Source organism: Alosa pseudoharengus, unplaced genomic scaffold, assembly GCF_046254945.1.
Source record: "Alosa pseudoharengus isolate Yale_2024_CS ecotype anadromous, Long Island Sound unplaced genomic scaffold, YU_APseudo_1.1 YU_APseudo_1.1_scf_1, whole genome shotgun sequence".
In the NCBI taxonomy this organism is placed as follows: Eukaryota; Metazoa; Chordata; class Actinopteri; order Clupeiformes; family Clupeidae; genus Alosa; species Alosa pseudoharengus.
In genome coordinates, this window is record NW_027468564.1 from 29,381,734 (window position 1) to 29,405,553 (window position 23,820).

General features: G+C 41.9%; 2 protein-coding genes across 3 annotated transcripts in view; both read right to left on the minus strand.

The window, feature by feature from the left end:
• Window positions 1-145: 145 nt before the first annotated feature.
• On the minus strand, window positions 146-20,457 carry LOC143124669 (E3 ubiquitin-protein ligase TRIM35-like). Its single transcript, XM_076286372.1, has 6 exons — window positions 19,533-20,457; window positions 9,415-9,510; window positions 9,000-9,221; window positions 7,363-7,382; window positions 7,035-7,171; window positions 146-1,581 (listed from the first exon to the last, which is right to left on the minus strand). Exons 1-6 carry the CDS (start codon window positions 19,968-19,970, stop codon window positions 884-886), a joined length of 1,611 nt encoding a protein of 536 aa, XP_076142487.1. The 5' UTR covers window positions 19,971-20,457; the 3' UTR covers window positions 146-883.
• Window positions 20,458-21,300: 843 nt separating this feature from the next.
• LOC143124683 (adhesion G protein-coupled receptor E1-like) overlaps window positions 21,301-23,820 on the minus strand; it is a 76,142-nt gene continuing 73,622 nt past the window's right edge. For both annotated transcript variants that reach the window (XM_076286403.1, XM_076286395.1), the window contains 2 exons: window positions 22,691-22,853; window positions 21,301-22,185 (listed from right to left, as the gene is read on the minus strand). In XM_076286403.1, coding sequence (XP_076142518.1) covers window positions 22,150-22,185; window positions 22,691-22,853 — 199 coding nt within the window. In that variant the 3' untranslated portion in view covers window positions 21,301-22,149. The remainder of the gene's footprint in view (window positions 22,186-22,690; window positions 22,854-23,820) is intronic.

Here is a 23,820-nt window from a genome sequence, read left to right on the forward strand (position 1 = left end):
AGGCGCCAATCAGAGCTTCAGAGCTAAGGCGAGGCTACAGATTAGCGTTAGGTGTCGCTAAAGAACTCCCGTAACTCTCGCTACTTAACAGTAATTGCGCATGACATTAATTAATCCGCACACGAGTTTTATGTATTTTTATACCGTGTATTCTCCGTGTAAATTCATGCACCGAACCGTGACGCCCGTACCGTTTCGGTTCAATACGAATACATGAACCGTTACACCCCTACTAGCCACGCAAGAAAATTCCATCAGCAGTTGAGCAAAAGTCAATAATATTCAAGTACATAATATAGTATATACTGTAGTACAATGTGTATTTGTCGTCATCAGCAGAAAGTGGTTTGGAGTGAAATTGAATTAGCCTATTTTTAAAAGTTACAGTATATCTGACAAAGCCAATGAAGGCCTTGGCTGACAGATTATAATGTGTAGTCTCAAAGAAAGGAAGCAGAACAAAAGTAATAGAAGCAGATTAAATGTAGTTACAGTACATGGTGAGCGGCAACTAAAAACAGGATGGTGTAGTTAAGCATGCAGTAGCCTGAAAGGTTGTGGGTTCAATTCCCGGCTTCCACTGTAACTACTTGCTGTTAAAGGGAATGACAGATGTCATTCTCATTGGTTTAAATGATGTTACACAAAACACACTGATTAAAAACATAAAGACAACACTTTTGAACAATGTGTCTGGCCTCTTGACCACAAAACACGCCATTAAATTAGCAAATGTGGACTGGACACACCTTAAACTTTGCGCCTCTGACCAGGCGTTTCCTAAAGGCATTTGCTAAGATAAAGCCCAAAGCCTGCCCCCAGAAACAACTGATAGGTAAGTCTGCCAAAATAGCACAAAGAGAGATAAATGACCATGTGTTGCCTATCCTTTTGTCTCTATGTCGTGTCCCTTTCTCTTTCTATCCCACTCTTGTACTAATTTGATGATATCTGTGTCAGTGAACAGCAAGATGCTTACAAGGGTAATAATCCAAATGCCAATACAAAGGATCGCAGCTCCATACTTTTTCCAGAAGCCTTCGGCCTTCACTTCAACCATCACCTCAGCGGGCTGAATTGTCAACTTACCCCCCTGTTGTAATGGACACAGAATTGGGTAGCGTGGCCTCTTGTCAAAGTCATACACACATCTGAAAATGGTTGACCCTTTCTGAGCATCAGAGAATGCAATCTCCCGGAGGCGTTTAGGCTGTTCTTGCCTATACTTAGTGCTTAGCTTGACTCTGAGCACCTGTAGGGGGCTGGTTAGCTTCAGTTGGGTGGCAGGGTGGCGGGCAGTGAAGAACTGGTCCTTCTTCCGCTGGATTGCACAGAGGCTCCAAAACGGGGATGAGGACAGAGGGACCCTCGTGGTGAAAGAGTGTTGCTCCATCGACATGCCCACTATCCAGTCTGAGCAGTCACTGACGCAAACATCCCAAACGTGATAATCCTCGTCGAGGGCCTTGGAACCCGCAACAAAAGAGTAGCATTTGGGCAACTTTTCAACTTGAACACTGGTCAGGTCATCAGATAGGATCAGGCCAACTAGAGGGGTGCTGGGGTTCAGGATCACTGGGTCTTTTGGTGAAGAAAAGGACAATTGTTTCAAAGGAGAAAAAAAGGAGTGAATGACAATTGTTTCTGACGTGAGACACAATGCAAAGAAAGAGAAACAGTGTTATCAACTCCAGAGGCAAAGTGCTCTGTTGTTTATCAGATACATTGCTTTGATTAAAATACAACATGCTGTATCATACCTGTCAACCTCCTGTTTTTATCAAGTTTCTCATGAATTTTCACTTATTTCCTGCTCTCTTCCCATTTCAATATTTTCCAGTAAAATGTCCCGTATTTTAATAACATTAGCCCCATCAGCGAACCTGCCAGTCTCTGTACTATTTCCTGTTGCGAAACATGTGCTTTCAAAGCATCGATTTGCTAGCTTGAAGGCAACCCAGGTGACATTAGCCTGTGTAGGATAACAGCGTGATTGTTGTGAGAGCAGGTTTTGATGGCAATCTGTAAACACAGTCACGTTAGAGCTAGCTTCACAGCTAGTTTAGATAGTGCGGCAGTTTTGTAGAAACAGACGAATGTTTAAATATTCCCATATTTTTGGTGATTTCAAAGCTTAATTTGGATAGCTATGTGCTGTATGTATTTTTCATGCATATTATTACACTATGCAGAGGTTGGGATTAAAAAAAAATAACAACAGCAATGGTGATTGAAAAACCCAAGGTCAATCATGTGTCAATGTAATGACTTAGCAGAGCCATGAAATAACTAAGTAAACACATTATTTAAATACTTAGTGTAGCTGTGGTGCAAATTCAGGTCCAATTGCCCACGTGGTCCTGGGTTTATTAATTTTCTCAGTTAATTTCCTAATCCACTTTACAATCCACTGTATGTCGATACCTGTCTCCCAGACCTGCTATTTTGGCATCTGGTAGAGAAGGACATTAAAGGAGCATTTCACCGCTGGGAAGATGAGTATTTAAATTAAGTCATTTATGTAGTAGAAATGTGGAGTCATCATTGAAGTCAGTACCTTCTAGACCAAGAAAAAAAACAAAAATGTATTTTTGGCTCATGCGGATTAAAGCCAACAACTCCCAGAATTCCCTGCCTTTCACTGCTCTTTGCTGCTCTACCAAGCAACTCCCCCAGGATGTAGCCAAGCACACAGAGGGACTCAATCATACTCAATACTGTTACATTTTGTCATTAATAAGGATTCTAAAATTAAAACGATCATTGTTTTATGTTGCACTCAATCTTGTGGCCATATATCGAATGTTCAGTTCTTCATATGGAATTTTTTTAAAAATCACTATTTTGGAAACCACAAGCACATCATCAGACTATTTGTTAACACAAAAATCACATTTTACATATTTCCATGTCAAATGTCCCGCAAATTGACAACATAGGCTAGCATATCCGACATTTAAAGAAGCCCTATGCAGGTCTGGTTATTCCTTTGCTGTTTCTGGGTTTACGCCGGATTTGGGCTCGCATTTTTCACGACACAGCTCCCCCTGCAGCTTCGGTACGCTAAACTAGCGAGCTAGCCATCAAGAAACCAAGCTAAACACATACAGGGCTAACAATAAAACGGTCGAGCAAACACATTGTTCAAGAGACTATCAAACCACATTACAAAAACGAAGTTCACCCAAGGCTAGGCTACTTACAATTTCAACAGCAACAAAGCCAAGTCGGCGTCCGTTTTGCAGTCTTCTTCGAAACTACAATCTGACTACATTTTTGAGGCGCGATTGGATACTTCCGCAGAGTCACATCCGGGTTTCCTCGGACCGGGAACAGAAAGTTGCATATTCGTAAGAGAAGAGATGGGGGAGACGAAGCACCCACTAAACCAGTGTTTCCCAAAGTGTGGGTCGCAGGAGATTTTATTTGGGTCGCCAGCACAATTGATGTTGTGTTATAGGCCTAACTGATACCATTTGTCATTTGATACCAGGAAAGCAACAGTTAATTGTTGCTTTCCTGGTATCAAATGTATGAAATTGTTAGTTAAACAGTTAAGGAACAGTTTTCTATTAGGATGTAGTTTGTTAACTACCACAGTCACGGTTTTGTCATAAAAGCTCATGAAACTGGCGCATGAAACTGGGGGACGAACGCATCGCAGAGGTGGTGCCAGAGCATGGATACCTCTCAAAATGAAAACGTTCTGTGGGGCGCCTCCCATGTACCTCGCAGTTGCAAACTACAAGGGACATGAATCCGCCTATTTGCACTAACATTAACAGATACCAGCTCCTCAACTTTACCGATTAAAATCTAGTGACCGTGCTGTCAACTAAAGCAGACATCCATAGACCGGACATAAGGCCATTAAATTTGTACTGTATGTAGATAGTTTCGATTGTAGATGCAATCTTTAAAGTTAATAGCAACCTCCTCTCATTCTTATTTCTGATTTAAAATGCACAACAGTGCATTATATTAGGCTACAATTTAAATGGACATTTTAAACACTATTCCTCTCGTTTTCCAAACTCCAAAGTAAAGGCGCATTCTTCCGGCTATTGCGCAAGCCTCTTGTTCTGATATAACGACTATACAATATAATATACAACAATACAATATAACGACGAGTTATTTGCTGTTTACATCGGAATTGACATCCACAGTGTTATGGACCCATTTGCAACGTAGCCTACAACATTTTTTTTAGAAATACAGGAACATGCTGACGAATGACGACTGCGCAACATGCGAGAATTTCCCCAAACTCTCGGACGCGCATTAAAACGTATCTTTTCAGTAGTCATTTCCAACTTTTCACGCTGATGCTGCTCAAAATGCAGCACAACCGTGTTCAAAGCATGATTGGGGAAGGCATAGAAAAGTTGGAGAACCTGTGGCCTAAAACAATATTGGTGGTTGCAGGGTGAAATGGGTCGCGATGGTCTGTCATTTTTAAAAAGTGGGTCCCCAGAAAAAAAGTTTGGGAAACACTGCACTAAACGACCCAGAAAGTGTAGAACCATCAGAACGACTCTCAACCTGCATAATTAAGGTCATTTTTGCTCAAATTGTTGCATAGTGCTTCTTTAACTATCTTTAACTATCTTCTTTAAAAATACATAACATTAAAAAACGATTTTAGCTGGGTTATCACAGGCAGGGTCACATGTGCTATTAATTTGTGCGATAATTTGTGAGTAACGTTAGGCTACTGACCTTCAAGCCGATTTCGTTAGAGCACTGACACGCCCCTGCCCCAGTCGACCTGAGGTCTTACTACTCGACAGGCAGGTCTTGCTGCAGGCCTCCTATTCATAGACAGTAAAAGAAATGGACGAACAGACTCCGTCGTTCTCAATGGGAGGGTACTGAGTCATTTTTCAGTTGGTCCCCCCAGTACTGCGCAGACTCGCACTTAACTTCGTGACGTTAGCCATCGAACTGAATCTTGTAACTCATATGATAGATAGGCTACACAGAAATTCTTCTCACACTTCCTTCGCCTTCAAAGTCATCAAAGTTAAACATTTATTTATGTATTATTATTAATATCATCCTCACAAGTGATATCAAGTCGTGTTAATGTTGAAACTACCACACATGATCATCTTCAAAAACAGTCATGGTAAAACAAAACAAAAAAGTTATAGCCTTGAGGCTAATCTTCTTTCCACTTTTCTGACCTACGTCAATCCATCGAAAACCTCTGAAATGATTATCGTTAGACTACCTAACGGTAAAACTACTGTTTTTCAGGCTTTTTTTCAGATTGTAGGCTACATAGCTTTGTTCACGAGTTTCCGTGCTGGCTAGACTACGCTTCTTATCCAAACAATACGGTTATCTCCCTTCAGTGCGTTAGCTTCCCTTCAACCGGACATGCTAAACATTCTTCTTACGGGAACCTAACGTTACGTACGAGGTAGTCGAGTCTTGTTTTGCCTTTTATTGTTTATGTAGATAACACAGAAGCTAAAATATCGGCACATGATATATGTTATATGAAGTTATGGGAGTTCAAAAAAATCCTAAATGGATGGGCGTTCTATGGGGTTAGCAGAGAGTTGATAACCACCGCTACATCGATGCTTCTACTTCCGGGAATTCGCCTGCCCCCTTGCTCCTATTCCACAAGTACCCTCAACTGTTTGTTGCTCGTATTGCGCCTCCTACAGGTAATAACAAGCATCGGATTCGCACACCAGACCATCAGAATCCCCGATCTTCATCATGAAGATTTGTCATATCAGTTTCATTATTTACCACGCACCATCATCGTTACTTGTCAGCTTTCTCCGCAGGGCAAGAGCCTAGCCTATTAGCTTAGCTTCCAAAGCTAAGGTGCTCCACACATACAGTCGAGAGCACTGACACCACCCCTGCTCGAGTCGGCCCGGGCTTTCCTGCTAATCAACAGACAGGTCTTGCTGCAGGCCTCCTGTTCGTCGCTGTGTCACGGCTCATACAGGCAGTAATGATAATTAGATTCCTGCACCATATCATCAAAATCCCCTTTTGCCATATCAGTTTCAAAACTACCATCCGCCATCATAGTTACTTATCAGCTTTCTCTGCAGGGTAAATGCCTTGCCTGTTAGCTTAGCTTAAAAGACATATGTCGGACACTATTATTACATTAGTGAGGTCACACCCATAGACTGGTCACATGGGCGGGTTGAAAACATGCAGAACTAGCATTGTGGTCTCCAGCCTATGGCAAAAAAACCTCCAATGATGCAAAATGACGATTTTTTCCAGACAAAAAATACAGATATCTCTCGTCTCAGGAGGACACAAGGGAGGGAAGCACGGTCATTCGAAGATACTACCGGGTTTCTACTGATACAAAGCTTAATGCTAATCGGTGAAATGCTCCTTTAAGACACTTATTTGTTTAGGAGAAGGTATCATGAAAGCAATGAAGCCAGACTACAGGAGGTGGAATAGTCTATCTCTTGTTTCTTCAGCTCCATCTACAATTTCAGGCCTGCGCCAAAGTCCTATTAGGCAAGTCCCTCCACTCCGCGGCCATATGGCAACGCTTTTTGGGCACTCGTCGGGCATCCATTTCGGCAGAAATGCGTGTGCGCAAGGCTTCACGACACCAATCTTGCTCCAGCGGCGAGATCACAACACATGATTGGCACGATGTCTTCACAACACACCATATGATTGGCTCAATGTATTCACATCACACCACATGATTGGCTCAATCAATGTATTCACATGTCGACGTTTTGCTGAGGAAGGGGTGTGATATGTAGTAACAGCGTTACAAACTAGCCCCATGCATTTCTATGGAGGATTTTTTGAGTGCTGTGTCTCCTCATTAGAAAGTCTCTGCCTGCGCTCACTGATATTAATGTGGAGCATGGGCTATGCATGGAAAACAAGTGGAGTGATATTAGATTTGTTTTTCCTTTCCTTTGCCACCAACTCATTTGGCTACATTCTTTCCCGCAGTCCAGTGGTTTATGAAGACATCCTCTGTAGCGAGAAAACACAGTAACATGAAATGATATACTCACAGCAGGGAGCAACTTCCTTCATCTTCTTCCAGACATTGAACCTCAGGTTGCCAAGTCGTTCGGGGACTTCAATCATAGCCCAGGGACACCGGGCTGGCTCTGATCTGATCTGGCAGATCTGTCTACTAAAGTGTGTACTAATGTGGAGGAACACATATACACACACACACACACAAAAAGATAGATAGAGATAGGGATAGAGAGAGAGAGAGAGAGAGAGAGAGAGAGAGAGAGAGAGAGAGAGAGAGATCGGTACCTTAATCACCCATACAGTATGGTTCCATGTATGAATTTGGTTTAGTTGAACTGACACACGTTTGCACCCCACCTCATAATGGCCTTAGATTCCTGAAACACACATCACACAAATTCACATAAACACACAAACTCAATACTTAGTCAGACATACCAGTGTTTCCTCTACGTTTATTTCAGCATGGCAGCCCCCAACGGTTTAATTAATACCGCCACGGTATCAGAATCAGGGCAGACGCACAATGTAGTTGCAGTTGCTTTTGAAATAATCCTGCCGATGTATCCTCCCCTGTTGGCTGCCGCTCACATTGCAATTTAACAATAAGTAGCCTAAAACTAGTCAGAGGTTATTATGGCCCGTCCAGTTTCACTTCACATATTATAGGCCTATATTGTATTGATGTAGCCTATTTAAAACATTAACTTTCTTCTCAGTGTTTCCTCTTCATTTAGCGGTGCCACTGCTTCAGAATTAGGGGAGACGCAAAATATTGTCTGGAAGCATAGTAGGCTAAATGCCCTCCGCTGGCTGCTGAAAATTAAAGAATTGAACAATAAACAGCAATGCTAATCCGAGGTACCTATCTAGTTTTATTCCATAAATATATTGTTTTTATAGACGTTAGTGGCATGCGCTATCAAGAGCTTCATGTGCTACGCGGGTTGTCAACATCGCAAAAACTACAATTTTCGCACAACTTAGTGGAAAGGTGTAAAGGCAAACCAATTAATTTCTGAAGCTATTGAAAGTACTTCCCATATCGCAGCCTTGGCCTACTGGTTAGCGATTCGGACCGGAGGGTTGCCGGTTCGAACCCCGACCAGTAGGCACAGCTGAAGTGCCCTTGAGCAAGGAACCTAACCCCTCACTGCTCCCCGAGTGCCGGTGTTGTTGCAGGCAGCTCACTGCGCCTGGATTAGTGTGTGCTTCACCTCACTGTGTGCTCACTGTGTGCTGAGTGTGTTTCACTAATTCACAGATTTGGATAAATAAATTCACGGGATCACAAGAGTATTTATACTTATACTTACTTATACTTATTAGCTCGCTCGCAACAACAGCAAAAATGACACTGGAGAGTGGATGTCTCCGCGAAGACACCACACTCAATCGTGAATCGACGCAGTAAAAAAGCAACGACTGGTAGTAATGAAGGTAAATTGCAAAACTTGGCCAAAAACATTTTGTATACACTCGCGGTGATGACCTAGTAGGCCTAATGTGAATCGCGGACTATAAAGTAAAGGAGATTTGCACCAAATAAAGGCAGTGTTGTGGGTTGTGTTTCTACAACATGTTGCGATAACTTAATTTCTGTCATAGACAAAGTAAGCATTTCTCCATTGTCAACGTGAACCGGTATGTTCAAGCGTTCAAGTGACATGTGGTTTAATGCATGGGTTATGTGAGTCAGACAGAAGATGGGCCTGTCTTTAGTTCCTGAATCCTGTCCTTCTCAAGTCACGTTAGGCTAAATGGTGTGATTAGCAACTAGAATTAAAAAAACATCTCGGGAGTGCCCCCCCCCCCACCCCCCCCAGGCCTTTTTTCATACTAGCCTTGTAACCTTTTTTTTCTTGGGGGGCGGGGGGGCTGCCGTCACTGTTAAAAAAAAATCTAGCGGCATACTATATCCATAACTATATTTTTCTTACAATTGCTTACTAAAGTAGTTGACCCTCAATTTTAGATAACAAGTTAATACCCACCTGCAGGAAAGTGATGTAATTTTTCTGCGCCATCTCCTCCGCTTCCTGCACTTGATTGAAGAGGAGAGTGGCTTCGGCCTCGATGGCTTTGCTCGCTAACTGGGTCTCTCGTATCCCAGCATCCCTCACGGCCTCCAGACGGGCCTTCTGTTCCTCTTTCAGAAACGTGAAGACTTTATCGAAGTCTTTCCGTATCTGTTCCTCACACTTTTTCACAACAGCCTAGTGTAAACAAACAAACAAACAGCCTGAAGTGAACAAAGAAATACAAACAAAGAAATAGACAAACAGATTCTATGGTAAGACTGAAATGGAATGTTCTGGATGACTGGCATAATGCTGTAAGCACTATGCACTGCAGCCTATTGTGTAAGTATGTGTGAGAACTTTGACAAAATCAACCTGAGTTGATCACCTTTATGTATGCTGTTGCTGTGTGGCCTTGAGCTGATCCACTTCTCAGGGCATCCAGTCTCTCCCTCATTTCTTTTGTGTGAGCTGCCAGCCTACCCTGAGCAGGACACACACACACACACACACACACACACACAAAGCACAACATCTTTCATCCACTGGTTCACATAGGGTTGCCACACGTACAGGATTTCCCGGGATTGTTCTCTTTTTTGAGTGACTGTCCCGGATAATTAATAATATTTTATGTACACAGACATAAAAGGCATGCTTTTTGTTGATTGGCAGCAAAAATAGAGTTTACATTATTACCTAGCAACTGCCGCACAACCACAGAACCAGACCCCACTTTGTACACCAGGGTTGTGCACAATTCAAATTGCAATTCTGCTTCCTGTCCTCAATTGAAATGCAAGTGAAATTCAAGAATTGAATTGGAATTTAAGAGCCAGTTTCAATTCAATTCTGGAATTTTGCACAAGCCTGTTGTGCACGCGCCTGTCTAGCCTAGTTGCTCTGTAGGCTAATATAGGGACAGCAGCAGGGAGATGAGTCCAAAGTGAGTAAGCGAGTGCTTGTGTCTGCTTCAACGAGTGCATCAGGGCAAATATAGGTAAGAAACTATATGAAATGTTTCAACATTGTATTCACCACGCACATCACTGACAAGGGCACCAAGGGGCAGAGGGGGTACATAATACTAAATAGCTTTACTGCTAACTGTTTTTCTCTCTTTGAGAATGTTTACAATGTCAAAATGCACCACCTGTGTTACATGCGAGGATGATCATGCAGCAGCATCAAACTTGAATGCTACTTACTCTAATTAATGGGAACACATCTTGAGTGTGTGTACCAGAGAGAGAGAGATAGACTGGCAGGTTCCAGATGTCATTGTTGATATCCCCTTTTTAATGAAACTGCTTATAACTGCTTGTGTAACCACTTAATATTATGCATAGTATGGGTGGCACAAACAAACAAGGCTACAGTTTAAGGATTACCCTTATATCTTACAAGAGCTGGTGAAAGGGTTTTATGAGAAAGCTTTAGAACTTTATCATTTATAATATATCACAAATTAATGTGGCAACCCTAGCTCTTTAGCCGAGATAGCACACCAATCGTTCTCTTACCTATGTTATATGGGTGGTGAACCTATTAATAAAGGCCTATCCTTCTTACTGATCTCAAAATCCGATTTCCTTCATTAGCCCACTTTTAAACATCCAGCAACATGGATATTAATGGTAAAGACTCAAGGTTTTTTTGTCAAGCCATCAGGATTGTTATCAAAGCAGCTCAAATTGAATATGACATTGAAAGTGAATGTAGTGTGACAGCAGGTTTTCTACCTCACCCTCCTATTCGCGCTGAAAATGTTCAAAATGGTGCTCACGTGACATAAGCTACTATTAGTAGGGATGGAAAGAGGGGTCCACGCGCACCCCCCGGATTTTTTTATGCCACTTACATTTTTTTAATCCTTAAAGTGTCTATTTTCAGAATCTGCCAGGTACCAAGCTGAAAAAATGGGTTAAAGGCTTCATTTTTAACCCTTTATTGCACCCGACCCAAACTCGAAAAATAAAAAAATGAGATAGAAAGTGGCATAACTTTTGAAGTAAACAAGATACAGAGACAAATAAACACATTTTCCCATACAATTCTGACCCAAGGAATTCAATGGAACAGTTATTTATTTCATTTGACAACATCTTGACTTGTTTTTTTTAATATATGGCCAAAAAACAGGCAAAACAGGCTCATTTGGCAACTATTTTTTCATTTCAATATCAATCAGTTACAGCAACACTACTCATCTTCCTCATCATCATCACAGAAGAGATCCTCTAAGTCCATTTCTTTCATTTCCAGCTCTTCATCCTCATCATTATGCTCATACTCTCCACCTCTGACCAAAAAATGGCAAAAACGGCTCACTTGACCACATTTTATTATGCTAGTTAGTCCGTGAGCCAGAGGGGTTGGTCGTTACCGAAAAAGTGGCTACCATACCTTTTCTGAAAGCCTGGTATCTCAGCTTTTTAATGATGTATGATGGCCATCTGACAAGAGTAGCTGTTTTGAGTTATCACACATAATGTAAACTAAGGTTGAGAAAATAATGCGTATAAATCAAGCAGTACACTGACATAGCTGAAAATCTATATTGGACATATTGGAATATTTTATTTTGTTATGTTTGGTATCATTGTAAAGGGGAGACTCTGAGCTTTCATTAAAATCATTTTGTGAACATTTTGGATAAGTACAGCCAACCCTGGAGCTCTTCAAACTTTTAATAACACATTTTCCTGCCATTTCCGCCAAAGTCATCTTTTGTCTTTTAATCCTGTGGCACCAGGGAGCATCAGAGAAACAAAATCCAAACACTGAAATACTGGCATGACCAGTATGGAGGGGGTGATTTTCAGTCTTATATCAGACATGGCGTTTGAGAAAATAATGCGTATAAATTAAGCAGAACACTGACATAGCTGAAAATCTAGAAACGGTATAACAAATAACAAATGACACATGGATTCCTATGTTTTAAGGTGTGGTAAACCCAATTATGACATTGCCATTACTGTAAAAGGTCAAGGTAATGACCTTTAGGCATGGTCAATGACATTTTCGCACTGATTGCATCATTCAAGGCCACGACACTAATCAAACTCTTCGTCGGAATCCTCATCAGAGGAATAGGATTGTTTCTCATCAGCAAAGTCATCCTTCTGGTTTTTGCACTGTCTTGCATGGCATAGGTCAGTGCAGGCCAAGTTGTTGGCAACACACTGACATGATGGAGTGACACAGGCCCCGTCCACACGGAGACGCTTTTTGGGTTAAACGCACAGGTTTTGCATTGTCTTGGCACTTCCAGCCTAAGGGACATATGCATTGAATCTGGAGCTGTGGCTGAGGGATCTGTCAGTGGTGTTTTGGATGGCCATAAGTACAAAATCATGTATGAAGCCCTCCTGAGGCTAGTCTGGAATTAGTTTCCCTAGTGGCTCACAGAGAACCATCCTAATGCCCACGATCTCCTAGATATCCTGCCTCTAGACTTGAGTGTATTTTCTGAGGGTATATCATCAACCACTGTAGAAGAATCACTTGACTGTACAGTCTTCAGAAAGGTCCATCAGTACTTCTGTGAATTCCTGCAGCATCTCAGGTCTCAACAAGGTCCACTGGCCAGCTTCTGGATGTCATATATTGACATGGTGGAGGTTGTACTAAACCTTGTGAGGGCATCACATGAAGGAAACTGGGCATTGCACATGGCTAGCATTCGATCAATCATCCCCTGGACCTTTGCCTATGATAAGCCGTGGCCTACTGGTTAGCGCTTCAGATTCGTAACCGGAGGGTTGCCGGTTCGAACCCCGACCAGTAGGCACGGCTGAAGTGCCTTTGAGCAAGGCACCAAACCCCTCACTGCTCCCCGAGTGCCACTGCGCCGGGATTAGTGTGTGCTTCACCTCACTGTGTACTGAGTGTGTTTCACTAATTCACAGATTGGGATAAATGCAGAGACCAAATTTCCTTCACAGGATCAAAAGAGTATATGTACTTATACTTAATCTGAATTATGCAAGGTCACTCACTGCTTACTACTCAGAGATGAGCCATATTGAACGTGAGAAACCAGATCTGTACATGTTTTTCTGTAAAGGTGGCTTTTCGGCCCAGCTGAGTGCAACAAACACATTTGGCAGGGTTCCGATTGACCAGACCCTAGAGGAAACTGTCAATCGGGACACTCAGACAGCTGGAGGCACAAAAGGGTTCAGCTTGAACCCAGCAGCTGTCTCAAGATATTACCTTACTGCTGAGTACAAAAGCACTTACCTGTCTATATTGAAAAGCTCCCTGGGACTCCAACAAAGTGACTGTTCTCACAAGGACCTTGGACAAAGCAGAATTGGCAAAGAGAAAGAACACATTACAAGCACTGTGGATCTGTTGGATTCTAGTTGGATAAATCCATTTGCAGGTGGTGAGTCCCTTGTTTCTCTGTCTACTGGAAGTACAGCACCAGCAGATGTTGCTGAAGACCTTCTGAATGCACACACCATTGGCACGAATGCCTACAGTACCTTCTCTGCTGAGCGTGTTGAGAGTAATCCTCCTGCAAAGCAGTTCCATGCACCACTCTCCAAGATGAAACTGAAAAAGTTCTCCTCAATGCAGGGAAAGGCAAAGACATGCAAAACTGGGAATAAAGAAGTTATCCTCAAAGCTGATAATCGAATATTTGCCCAGATGGCACTGATTGCACAGAGTAGACAGCTCAACCGGAAGGAGGTGTTATCTCATCCCTTTGGACCACTTCTGTGGGCTCTTGCTTCACAAGATGGCAATGTGAGGAAGACTAGCAAATCCTCACTTGCCAAGCAACTGCTCAAGTTCCCATATGTTGCTGAATCATTGGCATTAAATTCCACCAATAGATGGCATGGCACTTGTTCAGAAGCTGAACGGTGATGGCAAGACATTAAATAATATTGCTGATATTACAGACTACGCCTTGTCCACTGTGCTAGGTGAAGCAAGTCACAGCACCCGTGTTGACATTGTTTTTGATGTATATAATGAGGCTTCTATCAATCACATGGAGAGAGTGGCCAGAGGTGCAGAGTCAGGCACAGAGGTCAGACAGATCACTGCAGGGCACAGAGTTCAGCAATGGAAGAAATTCCTACAAAGCAACAACAACAAAACAAATCTTGCTACCTTCTTGGTCAAAGAGTGGAGCAAAGAACAGTCTAGAACAAGACTCGGTGGTTCTGTACACTACAACCAAAGATCAGTGTTACAAGCTGACCCAACAGGGAGTGCACAAGGTATCAGACCTGTCGTCCACTCAGGAAGAGGCTGACACCCGTATGCTACTCCAGCATACGGGTGCCATGCTTCAAGGACTAGTCACAAATCTGTCATCCTTGTGTCTGATGACACTGATGTCTTGGTGATAAGCCTGGCTACCAGTGACGCACTCACATGTGACCTGTTCCTGAAGACAGGGACAAAGAATCGCACCAGTTACATTAAACATCTCACAACTCGCTCGTGGTCTGGGTTCACAGTTGTGTCAGGCTTTGCCTAGTTTACACGCATACACAGGCTGCGACACTGTAAGTGCATTTGCAGGTTGTGGTAAAGTGTCAGCCCTAAAACTTCTTTAGAAGAATGAAAACTTCTGTGAGACCTTTCAGAGGGTTGGGGCAGACTGGACAATGACACCTGAGTTGTATGCAGCCTTACAGGAGTTAATGTACAGCTCCAAGTCCAGAATCACATGAAATGAGGTATGCACTTCATCAATGAAATGAGGTATGCACTTTTTTGTGCAAAGAAAGGCATAGAATCCTGGCAGTTACCTCCATGCTAAGATTCTCTCAGGAAGCACTGTCTCAGAGCAAACTATCAAGGTGCTATCTGGAGAAGATGCCTTGAGAACAACCCTAAAGTTCCTTACCCAGTTGAGCATGGGTGGTCTAGAGTGGACCAAGATGGTGACCCAAAAAGCGTCTCCGTGTGGACGGGGCCTGTGTCACTCCATCATGTCAGTGTGTTGCCAACAACTTGGCCTGCACTGACAAGACAGTGCAAAAACCAGAAGGATGACTTTGCTGATGAGAAACAATCCTATTCCTCTGATGAGGATTCCGACGAAGAGTTTGATTAGTGTCGTGGCCTTGAATGATGCAATCAGTGCGAAAATGTCATTGACCATGCCTAAAGGTCATTACCTTGACCTTTTACAGTAATGGCAATGTCATAATTGGGTTTACCACACCTTAAAACATAGGAATCCATGTGTCATTTGTTATTTGTTATACCGTTTCTAGATTTTCAGCTATGTCAGTGTTCTGCTTAATTTATACGCATTATTTTCTCAAACGCCATGTCTGATATAAGACTGAAAATCACCCCCTCCATACTGGTCATGCCAGTATTTCAGTGTTTAGATTTTGTTTCTCTGATGCTCCCTGGTGCCACAGGATTAAAAGACAAAAGATGACTTTGGCGGAAATGGCAGGAAAATATGTGTTATTAAAAGTTTGAAGAGCTCCAGGGTTGGCTGTACTTATCCAAAATGTTCACAAAAGGATTTTAATGAAAGTTCAGAGTCTCCCCTTTACAATGATACCAAACATAACAAAATAAAATATTCCAATATGTCCAATATAGATTTTCAGCTATGTCAGTGTACTGCTTGATTTATACGCATTATTTTCTCAACCTTAGTTTACATTATGTGTGATAACTCAAAACAGCTACTCTTGTCAGATGGCCATCATACATCATTGAAAAGCTGAGATTCCAGGCTTTCAGAAAAGGTATGGTAGCCACTTTTTCGGTAACGACCAACCCCTCTGGCTCACGGACTAACTAGTATAATAAAATGTGGTCAAGTGAGCCGTTTTTGCCATTTTTTGGTCAGAAGTGGAGAGTATGAGCATAATGATGAGGATGAAGAGCTGGAAATGAAAGAAATGGACTTAGAGGATCTCTTCTGTGATGATGATGAGGAAGATGAGTAGTGTTGCTGTAACTGATTGATATTGAAATGAAAAAATAGTTGCCAAATGAGCCTGTTTTGCCTGTTTTTTGGCCATATATTAAAAAAAACAAGTCAAGATGTTGTCAAATGAAATAAATAACTGTTCCATTGAATTCCTTGGGTCAGAATTGTATGGGAAAATGTGTTTATTTGTCTCTGTATCTTGTTTACTTCAAAAGTTATGCCACTTTCTATCTCATTTTTTTATTTTTCGAGTTTGGGTCGGGTGCAATAAAGGGTTAAAAATGAAGCCTTTAACCCATTTTTTCAGCTTGGTACCTGGCAGATTCTGAAAATAGACACTTTAAGGATTAAAAAAATGTAAGTGGCATAAAAAAATCCGGGGGGTGCGCGTGGACCCCTCTTTCCATCCCTACTATATAGGCAGAGAATGTCTAATAAGGGGAGAACATCCACTCTCAGTAAGCTTCAGACTGGTTGCAGTTCCTCTTCTGGTTCCACGTAAGGGTGCTTGTGAACAAGTTATCTGTGTGCTCATGGGACTAAGGTGACCATTACATTCCTATTCTTTGCTCTAGTTTATTAACAGGAGTGTCACGAATGTAGTCACATTCAAGCTGCCCGTGCCCTATAACTCTGCCTATAACTAAGTTCGGCAAGCTTAACTTTGCATGTCATAACATCAAATATTCCAAAAAATTCTGTGGAAATGCATGGATTATAGTTTCTTTCAGTAGCAGCAACTGGAATCCATGCATTTCCACATAATTATTTTTGGAATCTGATCCCTTATCATACCTGTTCATTCATACTCGTCGCTCAACTTATCGTGACTAAATTCAAGATGGCTGCAAACGCTAAACTCCGTGAGGATACTGTCTGTATAAATCGTCTTGTAAGTAAACTACCAGTGCTTTTTCTAAGTTCTCAATGTCTCGTTTTAAATGCCAAGGCCCTCGGAAGTCTACCAATGAAGTATGGAGCTACTTTGAGCCTCGTAAATGGTGTAAAACAGTGATTTATTTGCATGGCTAGGCCGATGCCCGAGGCACCCCCATCGAAAAACTGTTTGTAGCATCGGCTAACTAGCGCCAGATTTCTGAGTGTAGGGGACAAGCCGAGATGAGCTATGAGACATACGTTCACACTCGGTATCATGTTTCAACACACTTTAGGTCAATATTACACCGGAATTCTCCTTTAAAGAACGTCTCAGAATGCCAAACATGCAAAGCATAACCAGTTACAAGCAACGAGTGGCAGACAGTGTGATGTCACTTATAGGCCACCAGAGACTGTTTTTGAGTCACACCGTTGCAAATTTCATATGATGATGCATCATTCCACAAAATGGTTTGTTTTCTCTATCATCAAGTTATTCAATAGGCTAAGCATATAGCCTTGACTCAAAACAGCTGTAAGGATTATGTAATTTTGATCTGTAAAAAAATTTCACATGCAGCCACATGCTTAAATTCTGCTCACTTCACATTTATTATATTATTATATTATCATGTATTCATTATTGAATGCTTACCTGGAATTATGTTTTTCCCTATCATCCTATTTTTAAAGCAGGCCTACCTGCAGGCATGTAATTGGGCTACAGGAATAGCATGTTTGAACGGGCACTGCACTAGTAATAATAATAAGTCAGAAGAAGAATAACAATACAGTGCATTGATTTGCATGCACTGTAATGATAACAAAAAGAAAAAGCCTAGGAATTACAATACAGTGCATGTGCATGCACTGTAATTATATCAAAGTGTTTCCTGAAGGGAAGCCACAGCAGTTCTAGTTTTCACACTTTGCCCCTTTCAGCCTTCTAAATGAACTCAGATCAATGACTCAGCATTTTTGTGCACATGATCCCTCAGCTCAGGAGGTAGTCTCGGCACGGTTCTCTTTGAAGTACGGAATGCAGTTTGCCTAATCTGTGCATTGTGAACACAAAGCACCCCTGGTTCACTTTTACTTTTTGCATTGTATTTTATCCTCCTTGGCTTGCCATTTCCAAAAGAGGAGGTATGTAATTTATTATAAAAAAAACTATTATCATTAGGTTCATGATAGAGACATTTGTCATTTGTCTACAGCCAAATTTAATGTTGATGATGAATGTTTAGAAAGGTAGCCTATTGGTCACTGACAATGTAGATATTAGTTTTTGATTACATTGCTCACCAGTTTTCATCATTCACATCTACAGTATTATCTCTCTGTTGAATTCTGGCAAACATGCAAGAGAGACTAGCAGTTAACAGGCTTCTGGCTGCTAGCTACGTGAGCTGAAGGTTGTTTGGCATAACAGCTACCTACCACTCTGAATTAGAAAGTACGATTGGCTGGCGTGTTAGCTGACAGTTCAGTAACTTCAGATCAGAATTCATTCTGGAAATATATACAGTAGGCCCTACATATTTCATTAATTAAGTCCCGACAGGGCAAACAGGACCCAACGTGCCAGCAGAGGGACTTATTTTCCCGATAATGACTGGCGTTCTATATATTATCCCGCTTATTACACGGCTACTTGGCAAAACAAAACAAATCAACTCCACATGATAAATTTTTTGTTACCTTTTCATCATGGCTTTTGCTGAGAAACAAATAGTTCGGAACACATGGTGAATTTGAATCAGACATTCTTTAGAACACAGCTGATCAACCGTCTGATTTCACGTTTGACTGAAGTTCCATTGTAAGAAGTGAACCAGACTACAAAACCCATTTTCCTTGACAGCAGTCTGTTATACTTAGCAACGGTCTGTTATCGAGAAATATCAGACCTCCGAACGTTAGGAAGGCCCATTCAAGTGAAGCATTATAAAGAGCCGTGTAATATATGTATGTAATGATCACCCCAGAGAAGTGTGAACAAAACTGAGGACCCATTAGATCTTAAGTGCACCAGAAAGAGATCAGTCATCTGGCCGAACTCAAAATGTGAATACAATATGAACATAGTGCCTTTTGTTTTGGTCCACTTTCTGGTCCCCATTTAGTGGACAGAGTTTGGTTCTTTTAAAAATGATTATATGTGAAAACATCCTAAGATTCATACAAGAGTTCCACATTCTTAGATTCTAACATTTATTTGGCACTGACCAACACAATGTGTTCCTTTACTGCTTCTTGTACAGTATACATAGTTAGAAATGTGGTACACTGTGCCAAGGTTTTCACCACATTTGAAATGCTGAGAAGACTTTAGAATTAACTGCTACAAAATGCAGCAAAGAAATACCTAAATTGATTTCACTGTTCTTGAAAATAATGTTTGAAATGTCAAATATCATTTGTTCCTATTGGCAATAAATTGAGAGATTTAAATGAAAGTGAGGAAAATGCCAAAAGTGATCTGCAGTGCTCGTAATGTTTGTGCAGGTGTTTGTGCAGGCTTGATACACATGGCAGCGAAGGCAGTAAAGTGTGACTGGTGTGCAGAGTTGGCGTGCACCACCCTCATGTTAACGCCGGTCTTGAAAGGCCTTAAGAAACACTGTAAATTGGATTGTTAATTAGATTGTTGAGTTAAATTGTTAATATAAGTTAGATTGTTAACACTTACTGACCTTGCCTCTCTTCACTGCTCTCTGCCATGGCAGAACGCGGTGGCCCCTGTGTCGGCTATTCTTACACTGGCAGCAGACGGGCTCATCCTCCCTCTCACAGAAAAAAGCCAGCTTCCTTCCATGCTCAGGACACAGCTTGGCCCTCTCCTCTTCCTCCTCCTCCCTCTTCTTCCTCCTCCTCATCTGGGCCTCGCTGGCCTCTCTCCGCTGCTTCAGGAAGGACTCGCAGGTGCTCCTCAGGCTGAAGTTGGGCACGGGCTCCTGGGGCGAGGGGCGTCGGCAGACGGGGCAGCGGCGGCCCGGGCTGGAGCTCCAGTGGCGGCTCAGGCACTTCCTGCAGAAGCTGTGACCGCAGCCCAGCAGCACGGGCTCCAGGAAGACGTCGCAGCACACGCTGCACGACAGGTCCTCCTCCAGAGACAACACCGAGGCAGCCATAATGGGGATAGAGAGGGAAAGAGTGATAGAACGAGAAAAGAGAAACAAGAGAGGAGAAATAGAAAACAAGAGCTGAGAACGAGAGAAATGGAAGAAAGATTTGAAGAATTAACGGAGAGATCGGAAAAGACTTACAGGGTGGCTACACGAGTCATGTAACTAAAGTGTTCCGTTTGTGCTGCGTCTGCTGCAACAATTAGCTTCCTCTATGATCAGTGGAACTTGCTACACCAGATTTCATAGTCATAGTATGTAAAAAATGTACTATGACTATGTACTATGACTATGTACGTTAGTACCTTAAAAAAAAATAGACCTGTCTTCTAAAACTATTTTCCACTTCAATTACGCGCCCAGTGTAGAATCCCTGTTAGCCTACAGAAAGACAGAGAGATTAAGTGAGAGTAAAAGTGTGGAAAGGAAGGAGTGAAATAGAAAGAGAGAAAGTCCAGCAAAATCTGTCAACGTCTTGCCTGCGGCTGTGACATGTTTTAACACGTAATCACACAACAGAAGAGATTAACCTGTCTACACAGAGACAGGGGGTGTGAACAGCATACCTGTAAAAGGGCAAGGGTGGGTGAGAGAGAGAGATAGAGAGAGGGATAAAGGGAGGGAGGAAGAGAGAGAGAGAGGGAGGGAGAGAGAGGGAGGGCAAGGGTGGGTGGATGGCAGCTTTTTTTCTGGCAGTCATAAGGGCTGTACATGGAACAAGGGTCAAAACGCTGACAGAGAGATAACAGTGGTGGATTTACTGCAGTAGACAATTTAATCCAAAGCAACTGACAACGGCATTGAGCACCGACCAGGAATCAAGATCGAGTGAGCTTGTCACAGGCCCAGTGGCACAAATATGGGGTGGAATAAAATGGAACTCACTCCTCTCAGAGTCAGAGTCACACAATTCAAATGTCTACTGTATGTATTCCTCTACAGCAGCTCTATGTTTTAGACTCTTTTTGCCAACATATTTTTTGAGTTTTTCAAGAGTTTCAAACTAGTCACTGTCCTCCTGGTGCAATGTTTCTAGGTTTGAAACCTTGGGAATGGCTAAGATCTGAATATTTGACCAAACATGTTTTGAAAGGGCAAATCTTTATTTTGAAACTTGCAAATATACATTTCCACTTGTATTCTCGTTTACGGTAGTACACTTGTGTACACTTGTATTCAAGTTTACAACCCCCCACAGACCTTTGTAGCCAAGCTCAATTATGTAATATTCTTACTGACAATGTATAGAGACAACAACTAGAGACTACCCCCCTTCCCCACGCACACATACACATACCCCCCCCCCCCACACACACACACACACCTAACCACCATACACACACACCATTTCATCACCCACCCCCCATTCACACACACAAATGTACACTGACAATGAAGGCTTTGGCTGATAATGTTTCCTATAGGTTATGTTAGTCCCAAAGAATGTAAGCAAAGTGAAAAGTTGTGGGATCAATCATCCATTCCACCATTGTAAAATTGATCTTGAGCAAGGCACTTAACCCTGACTTGCTTCTGGGACAATGTCCCTTGTAATATAAATGACACACTGTAAGTCAATAATCTTCTGCTAAATGTATGTGTACAAACAACAAGTCTGAATACATAACATCTGAATCATTACATCAAAAACATTGCCCCCCTCAGAGAACAACCACTCTATCACCAGTCATGACATGAAATGGCACAATGAAACTAAAAACAATGCTTTGCCTTGCCCAGCACTGACATGAATTGGCACAATTAAACTAAAAACAATGCTTTGCTTTGCCCAGCACTGACATGAAATGGCACAATTAAACTAAAAACAATGCTTTGCCTTGCCCAGCACTGACATGAAATGGCACAATTAAACTAAAAACAATGCTTTGCCTTGCCCAGCTTCCCACATCACAGGTTCTTTTGTAATACCACTCACCACAACAGGTAGTGTACACAATGCAAGCCAAGGCAACTCCAAACACTCTCTCTCTCTCTCTGTCACACACACACACACACACACACACACACACACACACACACACACGCTCCTCCTTTAAAGTGTTGAGCTTATTCATGTGTGTGTGTGTGTGTGTGTGTGTGTGTGTGTTTGTGTGTGTGTGTGTGTGTGTAATAAACTGTAACAAAAATAAAGGCAGTGACTATAGACATTTGAAAAGAAAATGTGTCATCCTCTGCAGATCGTTGTGAACTGTTGCCGCACCTGAAAAAAAAATAAAGAAACCACATTTAACAAGATGCAGTTGCTTCCTGGTTGGTTTGATCAGGGGATCATGATTTGGAGGGTTAGCTTCAGCCAATCAGCATGACATTTGGCCGCCGACATATATTTATGTATATAAGGCATTCCATGTGTTGACTTCTGGCACCAGTTTTGACATGCTGATTGGTGTCTGCTCATGCATGAGTTTAGAGTTGGGCACAAGCATCCTCTTGCGTCCATATTGGTTGTAAAGTTTTTGTAGAAGATGACAAATACATGACTGCTAGTGGATTAAGCTACAAATTCTTGACCTACTGCCTGCAATGTTTAGGCTGTATTATATCAGGCTTTGTAGTAAATAAAATAAAAAGTTGGCTAATTTAATGTTGTTATATTACCAATGTTTGCATAACTTGTGAGTTGGCAAGGTTACTGACTCTAACAATACATTTAAGTCGATATGTATGTATGTGTCATTCTATAATTGACATTCTGGTTTGCTCACCTCTGCATTGAGAACACAGTGGATCAGAAAGATGAAGGATCCCTGCTGGGAGTTCAGAACATGGAAGAGCAATTCCAGGACCGTGTTGCCATGATGGAAAAATCCTAGTACCCAGGGGCCTCCGATGATGAAGAATTGGACCACAGTTTTCAGAACCACCACTCTTTTGACAACACAACAGCAAAGTCTTTGGGTCAACACAGATTCTTTGATATATAACATCAAAGGACTTGGGCTTGTTGGCCTTGGGAGAATGTTATTAGCTGGGTTTTCATTCAGATCATTCTTTCAGCATATTTTGAGCTGGCTTGTAAAGTCACACTGTTATGTGCATCAAGCGTTCCCCTTCCCCTCTGACAAATAAAATGTGTATTTGCATTAGGAAAGTTTATGCAAATTTCAAGTGTTTCGAAGTCAGAATTTTAAAATGCATATTAATAAGTTGAGTGGAAACCCAACCATTACAGACTCTGATACAATCATGAAACCCCCTTGTTCACCCTTGAATATTCTATCAACTCATGTAAAACGCATAATTGCGACATTGTCTTATTCTGGTCAATAGTCGGATTATTGTTGTGCATGTAAACCTAGTCAACCAGAGGGGTATTCCAGAAAGGAGGTTTAACAAACACTGAGATAAAACTTAACCTCTGGGTTGTCTGAACCTGTGGTGACTAAACCCGAGCTGTCGGTTCCAAAGCACCGGTTACCAGTTAGTTCAATCAACCCTGTGTGAGATAACCTAGAGTTGTGCGCGTTCACGGAGAACTTATAAAGGCATCATCTATTGAGAGTCGAAACCATGAGTGAAACCGGCGAAACGAAGAGCACCGTATTTTTCAGAGGCGGAGTAGTCGAGGCTTACAAGGAGGAGAGAACTGTAATAATAAAAAAAAGCAATACTTAAGTGCCTGCGTCCGAGACCTTGCTTGGCAGAGAATAGCCTAACTGACCGTGTAAATGCGTATGTTTAGGATAGCCTATTTAATGTCAAAAGCACAATTAAATAATTCACTGGACATCACGTATTGTATTGACTGCTTTGAATGATGCTTTCTTAAACTAGCCTATCTTGTCACAGATTGAGTGGGCCATAGAATTCTTTGAGAATCCCAAATTTAATTTTC

Excerpts from the sequence above, each read along its gene's own strand:
- LOC143124669 (XM_076286372.1), bottom strand. The coding sequence starts at position 19,970 with ATGGCTGCCTCGGTGTTGTCTCTGGAGGAGGACCTGTCGTGCAGCGTG. Across the intron at positions 7,383-8,999 it reads ATTACATCACTTTCCTGCAG|GAATCTAAGGCCATTATGAG; the intron begins GTGGGTATTAAC and ends TGTGTGTTTCAG. Across the intron at positions 1,582-7,034 it reads GAAGGAAGTTGCTCCCTGCT|ACCCAGTGATCCTGAACCCC; the intron begins GTGAGTATATCA and ends CTTCACCAAAAG.